General features: G+C 39.3%; 1 protein-coding gene across 3 annotated transcripts in view; it reads left to right on the top strand.

Moving 5' to 3' along the window:
* Window positions 1-22,359, top strand: part of LOC132263332 (neural-cadherin) — a 159,128-nt gene extending 136,769 nt beyond the window's left edge. The window contains exons 15-21 of one of the 3 annotated variants that reach the window (XM_059763041.1): window positions 954-1,091; window positions 3,837-7,462; window positions 7,956-8,126; window positions 11,588-11,829; window positions 15,340-15,549; window positions 16,498-16,668; window positions 17,233-22,359. In XM_059763041.1, the coding sequence (XP_059619024.1) occupies window positions 954-1,091; window positions 3,837-7,462; window positions 7,956-8,126; window positions 11,588-11,829; window positions 15,340-15,549; window positions 16,498-16,668; window positions 17,233-17,345 (4,671 nt within the window). In that variant the 3' untranslated portion in view covers window positions 17,346-22,359. Of the gene's footprint in view, window positions 1-953; window positions 1,092-3,836; window positions 7,463-7,955; window positions 8,127-11,587; window positions 11,830-12,902; window positions 13,466-15,339; window positions 15,550-16,497; window positions 16,669-17,232 lie in introns of those variants that run through there. The other 2 variants (XM_059763042.1, XM_059763044.1) reach the window with 2 other exon arrangements.
* The last annotated feature ends 840 nt before the right edge of the window (window positions 22,360-23,199 follow it).

Here is a 23,199-nt window from a genome sequence, read left to right as displayed (position 1 = left end):
GTTTTGCTGAGGAGAGTGAGAGAAAGAGAGAAGGTAAAAGTTACATATCTCTCTCTCTGTACTGGGAATTTCAATATTATGTGTACATTATTTTGTCTCACTGTAAATAATTTGCTTTACACTTTGTCTTTCTAATATGCTAAATAATAGAAATTTTGCATGCAACACACTTTATGTTAATTCTGCATAAATTGCATTATCTCGTGATGAATTGATATTTTATTCAATTCAGCAGCATTTGGGATGATTTCTGCCGATTCTAGTTACTTCATGAACAGAGAACAGTATGTAAATTTAAAAGGGGTTTTTAAGAGCGGCAATTGAATTTATATGGGAAATTGGCATTGGCCCAAGAAATTTCTAACAATATTAATTGTTCTGTTGTACCCATCAAGAAAATAGCAATATTCTGCAATCTCCACATAACAACTCGAAACATTTAATCTTATCGGATAAGAAATTTGTTGGAAGACTCGAAACAGTTGTGTGTGAAATTATGGTAATGGTACTGGAAACTGGTATAGGTCGTAAAATCATAAGCTAAATGCCCGACGAAGGAGCAAGAAGTGTGGTTCTATTTTGCATCTGAAATGTGCATGGTAGCTTGCAGATAATGCTGGTGGAAATTGAAATGCATGACACTAATGTGAGTGTGAATGGTATACAGTAGACTGTATCACGTCACACACTGACCCGCCCCATTGACCCGCTGAGTTGTGCAGTTGCCGTGCGGTCTCAGCTGGAGTCGAAGGGTTGCGGCTCAGTGGATGACTGTGTCAACCCGTACCTTGTGTTCCTCCACTCACTCCCACAAACTCGGCAATTTAACCCACAAACACTGACTGTTGAGCACTATAATATTGCAATGTGTATGTGTGCTGTTTGCTTCACGTCCAAGAATGCAACCAAATGTGAGATGCAATTTATCACTAACATACAACCAACTTATATAGGTGACAGCCACAGATGGTGACAAGGATCGTCCGCAAAATATAGTGTACTTCCTCACTGGACAAGGCATCGATCCCGACAATCCGGCCAACAGCAAATTCGACATCAATCGCACAACAGGAGAAATTTTCGTGCTCAAGGTGAGTCACTCTCCTTTGCCTTGCTTTAATAAGTCAGTTCAACTGATCGAGGACTCTTCACAACATCATCTTCCAAGAGTGAACCTTAATATTATGTCAAGATTGTGCCCACTTCACTCCACAATAGACATCACATTGAGTAACTCATTCTTTCCTTAGTGCTTCTGCAATTCAGTAAAACCAGTAAAAAAAACTCCTTTTCTCAATTTTATGGACCTACTTCAAATGAATTCTCGACATCAAACTCACACAAATTAGGGTTAATAGAGAGCATCCTGGATAAATGCGCAATAATTGCTAGGAAGACTAATGCCCTCAAAAGTACATACTTTAGCGAAGAGGGGCCGAACCTCTGGGGAGAAATCAAAGGAAATTTATGCACTAAAGCGGCGAGAGCTTTTAAGAGTCCAAAAGGAAGGACGGCGGAGTGTGAAAAATGTGTGGTTCTGCATCCATTTGGTTGAGTGTTGAAAATGTGTTTTCCATGGGGTGAATTTTCGTGTGTCTCTCGCCTGATTTTTTGTTACCCGGATCACTTCTCAAATTCATGAAAATTCCACCCTCCTCGCCATGTACAAAGTGGTATTAAAATTCATGTTCTTCGTGGGTGGTTTTCTGCCCAGCCCCCATCATCGCCACTTGGAAGTGTATATCTGAAGAGCTGGGCATGGACTTTTTTCTACCAGCGTGCGAGAGATCATTAAAGAATAACTGAGCGGTATTTTTTTCCCAACGCTCCGATGTGGACTCTCATTTACAGGATGGAGGGTAAAGTCTCACCTTTCACATTATATTGAGGAAAAAGTGTTTCATGATGGTGTTGGTTACAAAAGCGACAGAGGTTCACCGTAATATTGAATTATTTGCATATTACAGAACGAATAAATCCATGGAAATGGACCACGGAATTTTTCCGGCAAACCCGCACTCTTCTCACCCTATCATTTTGCATTCCGTGTGAAGTGCCGGAGGAGCTTTTGCGAAAGGGAGGTTGGAAGACTGAAAATTGCGCCTAGCATTTGTTCAAATGGGGAAGCAAGTGTGTTTTATATTACAAGCCGTAACCATGAATAATCCTCTTAAAATTTTGGGTAAATGTGTCTTTGTGTGTGTTCTGTGTTGCCACAAGTCCAGCTTTTCCCTACTTTCTCTACACAGCTTTCACATTGCTGAAGTATTTTCTATTCTGTCGAATTACAAATAATTCATATGGTGAAATAAACCAGAAACTCTCAACGAAAGGATAGGGATTTCCTTTGTGTTTTATGGCCCTAGGCTTCTTTTCACTTTCTTTCAGAGAAAATAACTCTAGGCAAATGCATTTCCTAAATGTTCAATTTAGAAAGCTTCTCTTGGTTTCCAACTCTATTCAAACAACTACCATTCTAGTTAGTCCATATCCACGCAGAGTTCGAATTCCAACAGTAGTTCTAGTATAATTTTATTACATATCTGAATTCTATTCGCTTTGTGACTCCTGTGTGGTCAACCCATGTGAATAGCACACGAACAGAATAAATTTCTGTTGATTTGCTCCCATCTCACTGTTTATTTATGGCTCTGTGTCATTTTTTGGTCTAGAAAAATTCGACAAAAGAGTGAAAAAATACACAGAGTCTTAATGAGAAGCCCTTCTTCTCGGATGGCACACAAAATTCGCCCGTGGAAAGACTATAAATTTCAACCCTCGTTTCACTCCATAAACTCCTTTCCAAACACTTGTGTACATTTCTCTCAGTCCCCTGGCAACCTCTATCCCAAAACCCCAAAGTCAACAATAAAAGTTCACCCGAAGCCACCCACAGGGAGGCCCACGAGAGGAGCATCCGCGTCAAGTTTGGAAAATCAGTGCCGGTCCGGAAGGGGAGAGAAGCTCGTCGCCTCACCGACACATGTTCCAATGGCCGAGGAGGGTGGAAAAAAGCTCACGAAATTGCCACCAATTAAGTGACTCTGTTCTGAGTATTGTGCTTGGGCGTCAAACAAGAAACTTTCCTATTTATTGATATGGGGATCCAAACTAAGATAGAGAGTGTGTGCGTGCTATTCATGCGTCCCAGGCATTGGGTATTTCCTCCAGTGGATATAGAGTCCGAAAAGAGAGAAACTTTTTATCGTCTGCGATGAAAAGTTTCCGTCAGCAGACCATCCCTTGTAAAAATATTTACAAGAAAGGCAGCAACACAACTTTCCTGTGCCAGAAGTTTCCCCGCGGTCAAGATGTGTGCGTTGGAAGAGACGAAGGGAAAAAAGATACACAGCAACAAGACAAATTAAGTCGAGAATTGTGTTTTATAGTCCCTCATCTCACCACTTGTTCATCTCCGTTGTCCCTCTATCGGTGGATGTATATTTCCGAGGGTTGTAAAGTATCCCCCCCCAAATTGGGCATGTTGGGAAATAAAGAAAGGATGGCTGAGGATAAAAAACTCTAAATCTTACACATTGATATCCCTTCCGGGCCATATATTTAAACCTTGAGTGTTGATTCGGAAGATGAGGACAACGGTGGCACGGATGGTCGAGGCGGCAGAGATTACGAAGCAATGTAAACAGGGTGGGTGAAAAAATATTGTCCCTAATATCTTCCATTTTAATAATTGAAATATGGCGAGGAGTCCTCGATCCCCTCAGCCCACTTTCTTGCCTGGAATCACCCTGTGTCATCATAAAATTTATGACCAACAATGATAACTTGATAATTCCCTTATATCTTGTTTACAATCTCTTTTCTCGTAAAAACAGCCATTGGATCGAGATCAGCCAAACGGACGACCCCAGTGGCGCTTCACGGTGTTTGCTCAGGACGAGGGTGGCGAAGGTCTCGTGGGATATGCTGATGTGCAGGTGAACTTGAAGGACATCAACGACAACGCACCCATTTTCCCGCAGGGCGTATACTTCGGCAACGTGACGGAGAATGGCACTGCTGGCATGGTGGTGATGACAATGACGGCAGTGGATTACGATGATCCCAATGAGGGTACAAATGCTAAGCTGGTGTATTCAATAGAGAAGAATGTCATAGAGGAGGAGACGGGCTCGCCCATATTTGAAATCGAGCCCGACACGGGAGTGATAAAGACGGCAGTTTGCTGCTTAGATCGCGAACGCACACCTGATTATTCCATACAAGTGGTTGCAATGGATGGCGGGGGGTTAAAAGGAACGGGAACGGCATCGATAAGAGTAAAAGACATAAACGATATGCCGCCTCAATTTACCAAAGACGAATGGTTTACAGAAGTTGACGAAACGGACGGATCGAATCTGCCTGAGATGCCTATTCTCACCGTCACTGTGCATGACGAGGATGAGACCAACAAGTTCCAATACAAAGTTATTGACAACAGTGGTTATGGGGCAGATAAGTTCACGATGGTGCGCAATAATGACGGCACGGGAAGTCTGAAGATCGTGCAACCACTCGATTATGAGGATCAGTTGCAGAGCAATGGATTCCGCTTCCGGATTCAGGTGAACGACAAGGGCGAAGACAACGACAATGACAAGTACCATGTGGCCTATTCTTGGGTTGTGGTCAAATTGCGCGACATAAACGACAACAAACCCCAGTTTGAGCGGCCGAATATTGAAGCAATAGTGTATGAGAATGCGGAAGTTGGCACCACCCTTGAAACATTCAAGGCAGTTGATCCAGATCAAGGAGGCAAAGGGAAGATATCTTTCGCCATTGATCGCTCTTCAGATCGCCAGAGGCAGTTCAACATTGATCAGAGCGGACAAGTGACCATTCAGAGGAAACTCGATCGTGAGAACATTCCTAGACACCAAGTTAAGATTCTGGCGATTGATGATGGCGTTCCGCCGAAAACAGCAACGGCAACTCTGACAGTTATCGTGCAAGATATTAATGACAATGCTCCAAAGTTCCTGAAGGACTATCGACCTGTCTTGCCCGAACATGTCCCGCCGCGAAAAGTGGTTGAAATCCTGGCAACAGACGACGATGATCGCTCGAAGAGCAACGGACCACCTTTCCAGTTCCGACTTGACCCAGGAGCAGATGACATAATTAGAGCCTCCTTCAAGGTGGAGCAAGATCAAAAGGGTGCCAACGGCGATGGTATGGCCATTGTTTCATCTCTGAGATCGTTCGATAGGGAGCAGCAAAAGGAATACCTCATTCCGATTGTGATCAAGGATCACGGAAATCCCGCAATGACGGGAACCAGTACCCTGACGGTGATCATAGGGGACGTTAACGACAACAAAATGCAGCCAGGATCGAAGGATATCTTTGTGTACAACTATCAAGGACAGGCTCCAGACACGCAAATAGGAAGAGTCTATGTTTACGATCTCGATGACTGGGACTTGCCGGATAAGAAGTTCTATTGGGAAGGTACTGAGCATCCTCGCTTCAAGCTAGACGAGGATTCTGGCATGATTACCATGCGTCAAGGCACTCGGGATGGAAAGTATCATCTGCGGTTCAAGGTTTATGACAGGAAGCATACACAGAACGACGTTCCTGCTAATGTTACTGTCACGGTGAAAGAGATACCCCATGACGCGGTGATAAATTCTGGATCGATAAGGATAGCCGGAATAACGGATGAGGACTTTATAAGGGTGTGGAACTACAGAACTCAGAGCTTGTCGAGGAGCAAACTCGATCGATTCCGTGACAAACTTTCAGACTTGCTCAACACCGATCGGGAGAATGTGGACATTTTCAGTGTTCAGCTGCGGCGAAAGCATCCTCCACTAACAGATATCCGCTTTTCAGCTCATGGTTCTCCGTACTACAAGCCAGTCAGGCTTAATGGAATAGTCTTGATGCACAGGGAGGAGATTGAGCGCGACGTGGGAATCAACATCACAATGGTTGGCATTGATGAGTGTCTGTATGAGAATCAAATGTGTGAAGGCTCGTGTACAAATAATCTCGATATAAGTGCTCTGCCGTACATGGTGAATGCCAATAAGACTGCCTTAGTGGGAGTGAGAGTAGATGTCCAGGCTGAGTGCACATGTGGCGATAGAAATTTCACCAAGTCGGAATCGTGTCGCTCAAGTCCATGCTACAATGGCGGACGCTGTATGGAGTCTAGATTTGGGTTGACTTGCACTTGTCCAACTGGATACACTGGCCCAAGATGCCAGCAGACCACGCGGAGCTTCCGAGGCAATGGATGGGCCTGGTATCCTCCACTGGCAATGTGCGACAACTCCCACTTGAGTCTTGAGTTCATAACCCGCAAATCTGATGGTCTTCTCATCTACAACGGACCCATAGTGCCGCCCGAGAGGGACGAAGAGCTGATATCGGATTTCATTGCGCTAGAAATAGAGCGAGGTTTCCCGCGGTTACTGATAGACTTCGGCTCAGGCACACTTGAGCTCAAGGTGAAGACAAAGAAGAGTCTCGATGATGGCGAGTGGCATAGGATAGACTTGTTCTGGGACACGGAGAATGTTCGAATGGTGATTGACTACTGTAAATCAGCCGAAGTGGCTGAAATGGAGGACGGATCGCCACCAGAGTTTGATGATTCTTCTTGCCAGGCCAGAGGGACAATTCCTCCCTTCAATGAGTACCTCAACGTGAATGCACCACTGCAAGTTGGTGGCCTGTATCGAGAGCCCTTTGATGCTAGTCTATACCACTGGCATTACATGCCTGTGGGCAAGGGCTTCGATGGATGCATTAGGAACTTGGTTCATAACAGCAAACTCTACGATTTTGCGCATCCAGGCTTGTCTAGAAACAGCCTCACGGGATGTCCTCAGACCGAGGAAGTGTGCAGCCAGAGTGAGCAGACGAGCCGCTGTTGGGAGCATGGCAATTGTGTGGGCAGCTTCAGCGAAGCCAGATGTCAGTGTCGACCTGGATGGACTGGACCAGCGTGCAATGTGCCCACTATTCCGACCACCTTTAAGCAACAGAGCTACGTTAAGTACGCCCTCAGTTTCGAACCTGATCGATTCAGCACTCAAATTCAGCTGCGTTTCCGCACTCGAGAGCAACATGGCGAACTGTTCCGCGTCAGTGATCAGCACAACAGAGAATATGGCATTCTGGAAATTAAGGAAGCCAGGCTGCACTTCCGTTACAACTTGAACTCTCTACGAACGGAGGAGAGAGATCTCTGGCTCAATTCGGTGACCGTTGACGATGGTCAGTGGCATGTTGTGAGAGTGAATAGATACGGATCAGCGGCGATGTTGGAATTGGATGGCGGTGAAGGCAGACGATATAATGAGACGTTCGAATTTGATGGACACCAATGGCTGCTGGTGGACAAGCAAGAGGGTGTCTATGCTGGTGGAAAGGCAGAATATACTGGAGTTCGGACGTTCGAAGTGTACGCAGATTACCAGAAAAGCTGTTTGGATGATATCAGGTAAATTAAATGTTGAACTTTAACATAAATTTTCAAGCAAATTCATTAGACCAATAAATGACGTGGAATTTCAGTTTAATCAAGTTATGTATAATGTAGAAGCTGCTCATGAGAAATTCTTATGTAGACAATGCAAATTCTCCTTCCGCATTGAAATTACTTTGCAATTAAGAGAGGAGAGTTTGCCACCCTCTTGAAGTATGTCTTGAAGTGGTCAATATTGATTTTCTACCCATGAATTGTTCAATAATGCACAGGATTTATCGTGCTGTGAAATGTTAATTTGACGAAATGATCGGGGCAAGTTTCCAAAAGAGCTTTTAGCAAGACATCATGAACTGCGGTATTAACAAGTGATCGGTTTTGAGCTTGTATACTTAGGTTCATTGTGTTTCTTGTCTAATGTTGCCTGAAAATCTGTAATCCTAATTCAATGTGAATAGCATCTCCGCAGTCAATTTGTAAGCATAATAATTCCTGTTGATTTGTCTAGGCTCGAGGGAAAGCATCTTCCGCTGCCGCCGGCCATGAATGGAACTCAGTGGGGTCAAGCGACAATGGCGAGAAACTTGGAACGCAATTGTCCGTCAAACAAGCCATGTGCCAACGTTATCTGCCCAGATCCGTTCGAATGTGTCGATTTGTGGAATGAATACGAGTGCACGTGAGTATTGCTATTTATGATATTTACCATATTGTACCGTTTCACCTTCCAAGAGTTGCGTTCTGTAAATGAAAATCGTTGGAAAATTCACAACGACCGCTCAAAATGCGACTTTCCCCGTCGGTTTTGTTCCGGTGAATTATTATTTTGGATCAAAATGTGCTGCTGTGAATTTACTGAATCACAAAATCAGGTGCTAAATTGCATTTGCTTTCAATTAGTGGATATTTTCCACGTGAATACATTCCCAATTATGAATCGCTTGCTCTCTCGATAGAATGTAAACTGTAAATGAAGATAGCTGGGATGAGATGAAAAGCCCACGGGGTAACTCAAAAATTACAAATTACCATTTCATTAAGTTCTATTGCAATATAGAAATGGTGTAATTTTCATTTTCATACAATGACATGTCAATTTATATGGTTTTCAAGAGACATAAAATAATGTCAGCTTCAAGTGATTGTGTTACATATTTCAAGAAGCATAATTTAAATGAATAATAATATAATCTACTAGTGAGCTGAGAGTGAAAAGCTCTTTACATATTCGGATGAGCTTTTCTGCGGGAAAAACAAATAACAAGTGAAGCAATCTGGATTTACCGAGACGTGCAAGGCAATTTAGTAAATTCCATCCGTCACAGCCAATTGTCAAAGCAAAGTGAGAGATTTTGAAATAGAGAAATATATCTCTAAAGTAAATAAAATACGTGACAAGGAATGTATCACATGATGTACAACTGTGTGGCTGTGAGACAATCAATCATTTGTGGTGTGAAAGGAAACCAAAATTCCACACCAAAACCCTTTTCCGTATATCCTGTTGGTCGTGTTTCCTGGAAAAGAGCTTGAAGAACATGTGCGCTTGGATATATAGAAAGTCTCCCCGAACACGTAACTTCCAATGAGTTCCCCTCGCCAATTCAAAAGCTTTCTCCACTCCTTAGAAACAGGAAACTAATAATGTAGTGTGAAAACCACATTTGAGGCGATGTATGTATGTGCGTTTAAAAAAAGTAGTTTATGAAAGATGATTTACGAAGCAATTTCTATCGTCGAGTGACTCGATTTTTCATCCAATAAATCGTCTTTGAAAGTGTTTATCAGTGTCTCCGATGAAATATTGTTGCGCATTTGCCGCGGAAAAAGCGCGGGCGGTTGGAAAGTTCACGAGTGCATCGCATTGCATATATATTCAAGTCTTTCCTGAGATAAGTAGTCCAGATGAAGAATAATACCATTTTCTTCTCAGTGACTTAACCACTTCTTCCATCAACATCCCATTCGATAATACCATCGACAGCATTAGTACTTGGATTTTGCTCTCTTCTCTCTTCAAGATGAAAGCTCTGGAGAGACGAATGTATTGTGATGACTTTAACATTTTCTTTAGCCTCCACCATACATGGAAGTGTAATTTATTTTACTCTGATTCCTTCTTCTTGATCTTGTTTGCTTCTTTCCCACTTAACTTTTCCCCCCTAAGATACTTCACCCCCGCCTGCTGACAAAATTCGCCCTCCTCTACATTTGTGTGTATTTAAGCCACCGCCCCTTCCAGGGCTCATCCCGCCACTTGGCGTGTCTTCCTTCCGGTTCACCCTTCTCTTTCAATTTAACATCCAGAGACTTTTGATTTGTTATTTACTCTTGTGCGTACTCGAGATGAGAGCTCTATGAAAGGCACATAATTTTCTGGGAGAATATTTTTGAAATATTCTCATTGGCGTGAAATGCTTTCACTACAGAAACGTGTGATTCATTAAAGTCGTGATTCCGCAGCCCATGATGCTGGTTAATAGAGAAACGCTGGGGAGGAAGGAGTGGTAAGACATGATGTCTTTCAAAGAAAAAAATGATTTATGTGATAAGATTATCCAGTTGCGAGAATGCAACATTTGCCCCGAAGACACTTTTACGGTTACATCTGTTTGTTTTTAATTTATTTCCTTCACTCACGCACCAAGCTTTCACCCCATGTTGTGGCAAAGGGAAAAAGCTTAGTTCCTGAGATGACGAAAAGCACGATTTCCCATTTATTCATCCGGTGCACAGAGACATTATATAACATTTTGCGCAGAGCAAAACAATTTCTTCTGGTGAAGCGATAAAAGTTAACTGAGTGGATTTGTCGGTAAACAACAGCAAATGTGTCTATTTGTGCGCTTTTCACGAGCAATAAGACAAATCTTAAGTGAGGGAATTGAAAGTGGTTTACACAAGATCTTTTATAATGAATGACTCTGTTATGCAATTTGTTTATTATGTATAAATTCTTCTGACTTAATTGATTATTTTCATCTGAAATGATTGCTGAAAGCTCCTTTTGACATTAGTAAACCCCATAACAGGAGTTGAAAAGGAACATTCGTCGAAAATAGTCTCACAATTTTCAGAAAATTAATTCAATTTTACCTAAGCGGAAGAAAACAAATTTTGAAATTTTCGCATCTAAATGAATAATATAAAATTGTCTCAAACTCCATAATTTAAGAAAATGATTGCAAGTAAAGAGGATTAAAACACAAAACACCTCTAGATTGGTTCTCTTTGAGTATTTTTGAGCTGTAAAAGCGAAATCTCCCTAACCAATATGTTTTCCAGTTTTCCACGGTGAAAAACACTCCAAAGTCCCAAAACAAGGGACAATGAAGCGGGTGTGAAAAAGGGAGTAACCATATACAAAAGTTCTCTGTGGCGGTTCAGGCTATGCTGACAATATTTCAAAGAGCGAGAGAGAGAGAGAGTGGAAAAATTGCGACACAAAACTTTTCTGTTTCGCGACAATTGTGGGTGCTTTTTGTTGATGACACATTCAGCGAACAAAAAGCCGTCCACAAGGCTGTCCATGAGCTTTGCTCTGCAACCGTTCTCATCACATGCCATGACACTGATAAACTTTCCCACCCAGACGATGGGAATTTTAATAAATTTCAACTTATATACATATGTATATATATATATATATATTGTGTTACTTGTCGCGCTTAAGCTTCCGCAGAGAATTCTCGAGAATTGTCTATGTAATAAATTCTCTGTGAAGTTGGAAGTTGGATGGTGATTTTATGATCTTTCCTCTTGAATCAGTCTTTTTATGACATAGAGGAGAATTGCTGGATTTACTCAAAGTCTCTATTTATGGTATTTCCGTGAAGATAACTTGTTTTTGAGAGACTACAAAGGCATGTGTCTCAAGAAAATGACTATACAATCGATTTTTCGAAGTGTGCATCATAGTTTGGAACTTTCCTTTTGCGTGTGGTTTTGTGTGATTTACCATGCAAGAATTGTCTGGCTTTAGAATCAAATATATACATATAGATAAATAAAACCATAATCCCAATCTCAACACCTCAACTTGCCATCAACATTCGCCCCCATTTTGTGTGTGTGAGTGTGTTTTGCATTGTATTGTACAAAAGAAAAAATCCATCTTCTTCTGCATTATGACTACAAAAGTTGCGGCGAGGGGCGCATAATGTCACCAGATGGAAAGGGCTGCATTGATCGCAATGAGTGCATCGACTTGCCCTGCCTCAATGGTGCCACATGCATAAATTTGGAGCCGAGGCTGCGGTATCGCTGCATATGCCCCGATGGCTTCTGGGGTGAAAATTGCGAACTGATCCAGGAGGGTCAGACACTGAAGCTGAGCATGGGCGCTTTGGCAGCCATCCTTGTGTGTCTACTAATAATTTTGAGTGAGCAAAAATGACTACATAAATTTATGCTACACCACCAGCATTGCCCACCCACTTAATTATTGTGTTTTAGTTCCGGTGGGCTGCCGGTGGCGGGCAGAGTGAGATAGGGGTGTATGAAGTGGCGCTAAATTTTCCTCCGTGCACCCACTTTAGCTATACAGAGGGTCTGCACAGCATTTAATTCAGAGATGTGCTTTTACGTGTAGTTATATTGTTGACATAATGGTGAGAAGGACTTTATTGGAGTGATAAATTACTTGTTTTAATGGATATTACAAAATTTGCCTCAAAACCTAATGGAAAAAAAACTTAATATAACCATGTTAGCACACTTCTTTTATGGTGAAATGAGGAAAATTCAGGCCTCTACATCATCATTCTCATTCTGTCACCGAATTCTTGTAGTTGTCGTAAATTAACACTTTATATATTCAAATAATTGTATGCTCGTGAGAATGTGTTTGCTGATTTTCCTAACCATCATCCATAATGTATGTCTTGGTTGCATAATTTGCATGCTCTTTGTGTATATAGTGGCCTAGACTCTAGCTAGAGTGACGAAGCTCGCGCAAGAACGAAAATCTTGACTGACTTTGGCAGCGTGTGTGCTTTTGTAAGTAAAAGTTATGAGACAGTGGAGGATTTCACGGATTAATTTTCCTCCCGCACTAATTCATCCTCATTTTTCATCCCAACAAGATGAGAATCGCATCCCCTCATTCCATCCCAAAATCCTATTCAGTATATAGCTATGGTACATGAATTCCCTGTGCCCAGCATTCCGAGGATGATTTGTCCAAATGCTGCGGAGACGGAGAAAAATGCGAGATATTTTTCCCCTTTTTCTCGACTATCGTCCATCTGAGGACGTGTAATGTGTGGGAAATGAAATGGAATGTGCCTCTGTGGGAATTCCTCACATAGCGCAATAGTCAATTCTCTTCGCGAGTGTGCGATAAATAATTTTATGCAGACATCATCCCTCCTTGGTTTTACTCCTCTGTTTATCTTTAGTTGTCTATTTATTTGTCTTTCTCTCTTCTTTCTTCCTGCCATACCCGATTTTTTAGTTGTCCAGTCGGCTATAGGATTTCTATTGCTGGTAATGGTTGTGCCAATGAGAATGAGTGTCAATGGTTCCCGTGTCGTAATGGTGGCCGTTGTCGGGATCTCGCGCCACCGCGGAGGTACGAATGTCGCTGTCCCAGAGGATATACTGGGATGAATTGCGAGCTGGAGCTCCTTGCCTCTGGCGTGATAACACCATCCAAAGATTTTATCATTGCCCTCCTCGTGTGCCTGGCCACGCTCATCCGTAAGTACCTCAGCTGCTTGTGAGCACAGCGACATCCAATATATACTTTTGGTTTTGGTTGGAGAAGTTTTGTAGAGACATTGTATAAATTATATCCCTATAAATCCACTGTGTTCCTCTTACTATTCTTATTTGAACATTAAAAGTTATTAGTTTGTTGATAATCCCCTTTGACTTCTTTTGCACTTACACATAATCTATGAAAGCGAGGGAGTGACACTCTGTAGAAAAGTGTGCATACACATAAAGTTTTCACAATAGTACAAAATACCTTGCAAAATACTTGATAAGTTTATGTACATAGAATATTTCCAAAAGCTTTTGACACTTTTGTATGCCATAGTATTTTGTACACTTGAACAAGGTACGGTTATGGTGTGCTGTACCCACACTCTTCTACTGATCTGTCCCCTTCTTGCAACATTCACGATACACACGATGAATCCACAGAAAAACGTAGCCATAAAGTGTGATAAAATTTTAATACATTCCGCCCCATTCCAGATTTTGTGACACTTTGTAGAATTTATCGAATCTCCGTTTGGTTCAGATCCTGCACTGACATTTGAATATTATGTTTTCCTGGCAGAAGACACCTGAGAGAAGACCATCTACTCTCGAAAAGCTCCTTTGAATTTTAAAGCTCCGCACAAGTTGAGAAAAAAAATCACTTTTCTCGCAGATTTTCCAAGGCTGCTCATGCAGAGACTTTCCGTCTACGGAAGCTTTCTGCCATAATTTATTCCATCATCTCTAAAACGGTATTTGTATTCACAGTAAATAAATTCATAATTTTGTAGGGAAAACATTGATTTCCGGCAGAGCCTAAATAAATATCAATATGATTTAATTGGTCAAGCGACCTTCTTACAAATGTGTCACTTTTATTGTCACATAAGTCTGTTAACATTTGCCTTCTGACACAGGAGTGTATGCGAGAGGAAAACATGGAAAAATGGCATTGCAGGAAAATTTATAGAGTCAATAAAATTCTGTTTTATTGTTTTCACACCACTTTTATATCGAAATGGGTCGTTGAATGTTGTTTCAGTTCCATTTCTGTTCTCTACAAATTCCTCTTTTCTCACTCTCGAGTGGTGAGAGAAAAGTCCTTATACAATAAAGACAAGTTCCGGATGAAAATGAGGCAAGTACATAATTCATAAATTTATAGAGTCGCTAAAGGAGAAGATGAAGAAAAAGTGTATGATTAATTGAATTGCAGGGAGGTAATATATTTAAATTTAAAAGTCGCTCGTATATAGAACCGCTTTCTCTTGCACTTTTCCAACCTCGCACCCCTCGTCGGTCATCCTTCGGGGATTTTCCTCTGGAATCTGGCACGGTGGAGCTAGGAAAATTATTTCATCTTTAGTGTTTCACCCATTTTTCACCATTTAACAGCCAGTAGAAAAATCGCCGTACAAACTTTTCTTATCCATAAATGGAAAGCATGAGTGAATAATATATAATGTATGTAGTATGAACTTCTCTGTGGTCGTTCAGTGTCCCAATTGTTGTCATAAACGCACATTTTATGTGAAATTAAATACAGATAATTATCCAAAACACATTATTGACGGCAGTAAAATAAATCATGAATTTCATACGACAAAAGACACATGCTTTTAATTAATTATTCACTCAATAGCACACTTTCGATTTATTGGACAAAATTCATCGGTGACCTCATATCTACAATCTAATTTATGGGTATTTTATTAATCATGGTGCGAAATATTGATTCCATATCAATCAACGAGCGTTGCAAAATTTCACTGCTGTGCAGCACCTGAAAATTCAGATAATGTGAAGACCTAAAGAATTTATAGAATCTTTCTTCACATTTATCTTTATTCACATTGTTAATAAGTTAATACTTTTGCGCAAAACTTTCTAATTGAATGATATCAAATTTTAAGGACTTGAAGGAAAAAATTTCATAGTTGCAATCATATGCTTAACGACATCATATGGCTGCATTTTATTAATAATAATAAAAAAAAACCTTGCAACTTTGCTACCAATTTATTCACATAATAATGCATATATGATACTAGACTGTAGCTGTTCAAATTCTGTGTATCGTGTAGTGTCTGGAATGTCTTGTGCTTCAATTAGTGTCCAAGTGTGTCTTCATCGAGCCTCCGTGTTCAGTAAATTCACTAACAATTTCCTCCTTCCAAATTCAGTCTTAGTCCTCGTGTTTGTGGTGTACAATCGACGGCGAGAAGCTCACATCAAGTATCCGGGACCTGATGACGATGTCCGGGAGAACATCATCAATTACGATGACGAGGGTGGCGGCGAAGATGATATGACAGCCTTCGACATAACTCCCCTGCAGATCCCAATAGGAGGCACAATGCCGGAGCTGACGCAGTGCAAGATGCCAATTATGTGTAAGTATCCATACGTGGCTTTTGTCATTTCCTCAGACATTCACCTCGGTGCCCTCCACTCGATACATTACCTAATTGATGACATTAAATTAGCACCGAACCTCCCGCATCAATTTCTCGCTAAAGTGTTGTCTCCTCTTTCTACCATCATCCTTCCGTGAATGATTGCGTGCAATTTTTCACAGTGGCAAAGAAGCCGCACTGTTGGTGGAAATATGAATTAATTAGAAAGTTTTTCGTCAATTGTAAATTATTTATGGTTGATATTTTCCGCCCGAGTGAGGAACGGCGAACGCCTTAAATCATTTTCACAAGTATTTGTTTGAGTGAATAAATAATGGGTAAAATTTTCCACACCACAGAGCTGAGAATTAATTACTGTTGAGACGAGATATTTGGAAAATTTCACATTTGTGCGAGAAGAAGAAAAATATAATTAAAATTACCTTCAGAGCGGCATTTTCATTAAATATTCAAAATATAATTTCTTAATCAAGTCATACGCCACACGCGAACTTTTCGCTGTGAGCTTTTGTGGAGCGCTAAAAGCACAATATCTACAAGGTTAATTTCAGCGTTTTACATGTGCGTAATTTCCATTTTCCCAGATCTTTTTTCCGTCCCTTCTTGCGGTTGAAGCTCGTGGGCGAACTCTATGATAATAAGAATAATTTTAAGCAATGTCGTACAATTAATTCAGCAAGCAAGATAGTTAAGACAAGAAGTTCCTAAACTACTCTCCTCACTGTCACGCGGCATTACAGACTCTCTGAGCTTCGTGGATAAGAATCGACGGAGAAAAAAGCTCAACAATTTCCATAATGTTATCATTTTTCTTGTGCTGGAAGCTCGAGGAAAAATTGATTCGCGCCCCATGCTCTCAGACATTCTCCGTCATACAGCAGAAAAAAGTATTGAAAAAAAATCTTTGTGCACTATTCTCTGCAGATCCCGTGATGACAATTGGACCTGGACAAGAGCCAAATGTGGGGTTGTTCATTGAGGAGCACAAAAAACGCGCTGACAGCGATCCAAATGCACCACCATTCGATGATCTTAGGAATTACGCCTACGAGGGTGGCGGAAGTACAGCAGGTTCGCTGAGTTCTCTGGCGTCTGGTGAGTTCAGTCTTTCTCCCTGTTTTTATTTTCACCCTCGAGGGGGTCGTCTGACCCTCTGCACGATGAAAATTAACCACCCATGACCTTTCTCAACTGGAGGGAAACGTATGGTTTTAGTTCAGCGACTCTTTCCGCAAGTGAAGTGGCAATGTTTATCTACATTTGTTTGCTGACAATGCTACATTATACACTTGTAGCTCTTTATATGACTATCGAGTAAGTCGTTCAGTCGCAAAGTGGTAAAAAATAAAATATGGCAATAGAGAATAGCAGAACTAATGACAAGGAAAGAATCAAATGCCTAAAAGCTTATCAAATTAATTTTTTGAGAGGTCACTTTGAAACAATCTAAGAGTCAACTCAAAATAATTGCTGTGTCTCGCTGTACACAGAACACGAGTTGCCAACAAATTGCCACTTGCGGAAAAAATTGCTTACGACCAACGCTTTCCACGGCCATGTGTTTATTCCTATGCATATTGCATAAAGCGCTGGATCTAATGCAAATTCAAAACTGTTATTGCCCCCGATGAAAATGTGGCGCTCACGGAATACGTGCAGGAACGGACGATGAGTGTCACGAGTATGACTATTTGGGCGCTTGGGGGCCCAGATTCGACAAATTGGCCAACATGTACGGCCCGGAGCACGAGACGGAGCTCGATGAAATGTAATTAGTTGTCCCCCGATTGTGGCCAAAATTGCAGCAGATCAGCCCCAAAAACAACCAAAAAGTCACCGTCAACCACACATGAGAGAAAGCAGAGCCATTAATTACGAGTTTCTGAGAGATGTCGACTGAATGATGTTGTGTGAATGTGGAAAAAAGCTCATGTTAAGTTTCTTCCTACACTTTTATCGCCGTATTCTCGACTGACAAAGAAATTGTGCAACATTTCACAAACACACACATAAACACTACATGAAATTATAGTTTTTAAGTTGAGGCGTTGTAAAGTTTAAGTTGATGAATCTTATGTGCTCTCTTTGAAGACTTTTTATATTAGGGTAGTTTTAAAGCAAGATATAAATGGGAATTAATATCAAAGACACTGAAATATTTATCAACGATTTCACGTGTGCGATTTTTGTTCAGTTTATGACATTGGGATCTCTTCCCAAGAGGAGTCGAGCATTTTGAGATTTCCAGTGATCTCGAGCAATTCTTGCCATTTTTTGTAAACTTACATACATATTAGAGGCAGAATATACAATATTTTGTTTCGTTTTTACGGTACAACAGCACCTTCCCAAGAAGGGCAGGTGCACGACAAGACATTTACAAATATTTATATAAATTATTGAGTAACTTACCGATATCTATAGCAGAACAGATAGATCTTAACAATCACGTCACTGTGGTCATTTGAATGGGAATTCAGAAGATGAAGCATTTACCCATAGAAAGAAATAAACCCAGTTGGTTGAGAATCTCAAAAAACGTACAGAGGAATCACGTGAAAACGAATATATAATTTAGTATTTTTCAAGTATGATAAAGGTAAATAATTGTAATATCCAAAGACTGGTTTTTCATTTAAGCAACTTAAGTATATGAAAAGTATATAATATTTAAATGAGAAAATTTATTGTAACTCATTGATTAACTAGTTAAAAGAAAATGACACATTTGAAACATAAAACACTCTCAAGCCATTGTATGTTTAGGACATCCATTTAACATCGCTACTTCATTTTCTAGTTTGTAGTTTCCGAAGCGTGAAAACGACATTATAATGTAGATTGTATTGTAGAGGAATTTCACAAGGAGAAACAATTCATACACACACACACACACACACACAACATTTTAGAGTAAAATTGTATGATGAGGCGTTTTAAGAAAATTGTAGAACATCTTTGAAGTATTCTTAAGAAAATGCCTCTTCTCGAGCTTCTGCCTGAGATGAGAAGCTCCAAGGCCTAGGGCGTGGCGATGTAGAAGAGGGACTGCTAATCCACCAAGAGTCACAATCTAGTTTAAAACGCGACATTCGAGCTTAAGACACCCTCAATATTTCATGATAATTCACAGGGCTCATTCTGAGAAGTCCTCGAAAGCCACACAGCTCCTGATGTACTCTCACCAAGTTGAGAGGAATAAAAAGAAGTCGAGGGAGCACGGGTGCAATTAGAAAAGACAGAAGAGTTCTTAAGAGGGATGAATAAGGGCACGTGGCATGAGATATCGCCCAAGAAAACTTACCACCACGATGATGATGAAGGCAGGGCAACTTTTAAACGCTCATTAGTAAAATTGTTATGGCAATTTAAAAAGAGAGACTCTTTTTTCGGTTCGCACCACGGAAAAGTTCAGCAAATAGGGTGAGCGTGAGTGAATTTGCGTGAAGAGAGCGAAAAATTGTTCGTGAATGACTCGTGAGATTGAGATAAAAGCTCAGAAAGACACATTCAAGAACCATCAAAAAGCAGTTACTATGTAAATACAAAGAATATACCTTAGAGCAGAATAATGGAGATTGTAGGAAATGTCTTTTCGTTATACTGTATAAAAGCGATATGGGGAAAGACTTAAGAGGAAGTGGCTAGAATGTAGCAAGACTAAGTGCACAATTGTAAATCTTCACTGATATCACTCATACTGGCTAATTCATTATCATCAAAGAGCAAGTTGGGAAAAAGCTTCACTCAGGGAGCTTCCAAAGCGTCGAGAGAAAAAGTCGTGAGATAGAACAGATATCTTTTGTATCGTTTCACTCATATACAATAGTTCAACTATACTTTTCCCTTCAAGATAACGTGGAAATAGAGACATTTTCGCTCTTGTGATGTGTGTGTTTCAGTTTTCTTCACATTTTTCCAGTTTTCCTTCTTACTTGACTTGTATTATCAAATTACTAGGACTGTGTACAGAATAACTTCTATAATTTCCTGCCTTCATTGCTTCATATAATCAATCCGTTTGCTTGAATGCTCTTCAATTGGACATAATGTGAATTTCATGTAATTGTATTGAGGTATGCGATCAGAGGACAAACGACAAAGATACTGTTTCCAAATGAAAGCTTCATGAAGACACAAAGCATATTTCAATTTCAATGGAAGTCTAATTTTCTCTTTTTTCCACGTCCTTTGTCTCAACATCGCATTGACAGTCTTTTATCCATGCATCACAATTGAGCGGAAAATGCCCTATGAAGCCACTGATTCGATTTTTAGCACAGGGAAAAGTGAAACTTTCTCTACTCTTTTCATCTGACACTCTATTCAACTTCATCAACAGCAATTTTTGTACTCTTGTGTCCGTCCTATATAGCGAGAGACCTCATAAAGATGACTTATTTCAATTTCAACATCCACGATTCAAGTGTATTTGAACTCGGTTAGTATCATCCAATTACCGTGGTCATCTACGAAATCAATCCACTACTCAATAAAATATTCTTTCGAAGATAACGGAGAGAAGAAGCCAGTGCCAATTAGCAATGAAGAAGGATTAAGAAGATAATTTAGCAATTTAGTACCGATATAGAGAGTGAGCATGAAGAACAGACAGAAGAGATTAAGAAAAAAGTTCGTAGTCGTTAAGTGTTTGCACTTTTCAGAGAGATTATATAGCCCTGCTCCGCAGTAAAGGAATCTAATGATGAAGTAAAGACATGAGGATGAAACAATGATATTAATAATGTTAGGAAGTGAAGTAAATGATGATGAGTGCGAGAGACTTTATCCCTAATTTATTGTCATTTTCTCATTAAAGAAAGATAAAGTGTAAAATTTCATAGTCACAAATTGTTTTTGTGCTCTTAACAAGTAAGAAAATGATCTAAACGCAATTTTAAATCTATATTCATAAGTATTTTAAGAGAGGGTTATAATAAAAGGATGCCCAAGAGACACTATTCTACAGACAAACCGTAGGAAAAGCGTCAGGTGTGTGTATAAAAATGCAAGAAATGACTTTTTTATTTGGAATCCAAAGATTAATCTATAGAAATGAGAATCATAAGAAGTAAAAATTAGAGATAAATTATTGAATTGAGAGAAAGAATGAATGAAGGAAAATTATATATAAAAAACAGCAAGTATTAATCTCTCCTAAAAAGAAAGAAATAGAGAGATGTGTAAAAGCTGGATAAGGAAGTGAATTTAGAAATATTGATAAATTACTATGAATTCAAAAAATACCGTAGCTTATATGAAAACCAACATTGCATGAACACGATATAATCTTCACACAGATTATCGCGAGAGAAAAATTGTAGTTTTGGCGCGAAGAGATTTTCTTTTTCATCAATTAGTAATAGCAGATCACTTGAAACATGATGAGCTTTCTATGGAAAATTAAATAAAATCATATATTAAAAAACTTCCTCAGAAAAATGTCACGCTATCGTTCTCATTTTAATGTTTTTCGATTGAACTTTTTTTGAGCTGCTATTGTTTTCTGTGCGTAATTAACTGAGGAAAATGAACACAAACCAATAGAGAAAAATGCAATCAAATTACTTGTAACCATTTTTTTCTCCAGTTCCCTTTTTTCCAGCTATGTTCCTTTGGGAGGGATGTGAGAAAGTTTTTCAATTAACTCTCCCAATGAGAATTTTAGTGTACTACGTTCACTGCCAAGAACATTCTGTATTCAGACAAAGAGTTACAATTTTGAGATTTTTCCGTTGTTTTCTGTAAAAGCATAAGCAAAATACATGGCAAATGCGATAAAATCATAACAATTTAACTTATTTACAGTATCATAAAGTCTTTACTGAATCCCTTTCTCAGAATTTAATTTTAGAGAGTCAAAACAGCAATTTTCACATAACAATGAAGAAGAACTGCAATTGATCGTAATTGCTCTTTTTTACTTGTCAATTATCTAATAGGTAATTAAATCCATAAATCATAACAAGTCCCATAAAGAGAACAACTATTCAAAGAAAATTTTTTCATCCCATTTAACAACTTTAATGATAATGCGCTGAAAGACAAACAGGCGCAATATAATATTCCAATGTATATTAAGGAAACAAGCGAAAAATACTGAAGAGTAATTTAGTTAAAATTTACCCTTTTAAAAAAAATTGCATGTGGCCATTTTTCATGATATTCTTTTCCTTCCCGTGGAAAATAAGTCATATCCATTCACTCCTCAACACTGTCATACATTCACACATTAGAGAAGGCTGCGTCGGTAGTGAGAGCTTTCGACGCTTCGGCCTACTAGGCGCCTCTACCTGTGCACGTGAGTGTGTCATTTGTAGACAAAAGTAATAAGAAATTCATTGGTGAAAAAAAAACACGATGCAAAATAGAAAAGGATAATCAATTAATTGAAGTAATTAAATATAAATTAAAGAGAAAATTTATAGAAAAATATTGAAAGAGGAAATTAAACTGAAAAGATAGACGTGAAAAAATATACCTACCATTATAAAGTAGTGACGACAAATTTCTTGAGTTCCCACAGATTGAATTTAAATATAAAAAATGAATGGAAACCCTGCATAAATAAAGATATTAGTAGATATATACAATTTTTTACATTTTGAAAAATCTAATTGACTAATTGTAAAGATAGAGAGTGACGAATGATGACGAAGATAAAGATGAAAAGTGGAGGAAAAGTATTTACAAAAAAAAATTAGCGTTTTTGTGTTTGAATCTGTGATTATTTTGTAATAAATAATAATGTCTCATTACATGTATTATGTTTCAAGATGATAAAGAGAGAGAGAGGGAGAAAGAGAGGGAAAGAGAGAGAGTGAAAAGAAGAAAAACGAGCCCATTGTATCATTTACAACAAAAAGAATTAAATGAAAATGAGAATGAAAACAAGGAGGAAAAAATAAAATGTAATGTTAAATGGAAATATCGTGCAATTTTCTACCATTCTATTATTTTATCTTCTGAGCCCTTTCATTGTTTCTCTTCAATCAATTTCAATTACATATTTTACTTTCAAATGCCATTCCGCAGGATTTCGCCATAATTTCTCTTCCCAGTTACCTTTTTGCATTTTCCCCCCACGCGTCTAAAACAGCAGAGGAAGCACTCCTGTTTCCTGCAAATACGCTTTGCCGAGAGACTCTACCGAAACGCAGGTGGGATTTCCACGAAAAAAGGCGGATGATGAAGAAAGGTGAAATTTGCAGCATTTTCTCTGGTTGGCAATTTTGAGGCTCATCTTTTGCTCAGAGGAAATATGATACTATGAAATCGTGGTATGTATAAAATGATACATGAATCAAGAGATTTTCAACTAATATTTTTTGTAGGATATTTCCATGAGCGTTGATAAAATGTGGGTTGGAGGAACTTGCGTTTCTATATAAGACATACACCAAAATCTTACACGGTAGAAAACACTTCTGCAGTTTATGTATGTATAATGAAATTTTCATAGGCTTATTCAGTGAAAATTTCTTCTCATACATGAACAACAAATTATGTATTAATATTTCCTGGTATTAAATGAAAAAGAGGATGAATGAGCAAACATTTGAGATTTGTTAACAGCTCATATTTTCCATTTTTCCACCAAATAATCATCCATTTCTCGTCTTTCGT

Source organism: Phlebotomus argentipes, unplaced genomic scaffold (genome assembly GCF_947086385.1).
Source record: "Phlebotomus argentipes unplaced genomic scaffold, Phlebotomus argentipes genome assembly contig_15, whole genome shotgun sequence".
In the NCBI taxonomy this organism is placed as follows: Eukaryota; Metazoa; Arthropoda; class Insecta; order Diptera; family Psychodidae; genus Phlebotomus; species Phlebotomus argentipes.
This window is presented reverse-complemented; position numbering and strand designations above follow the sequence as displayed.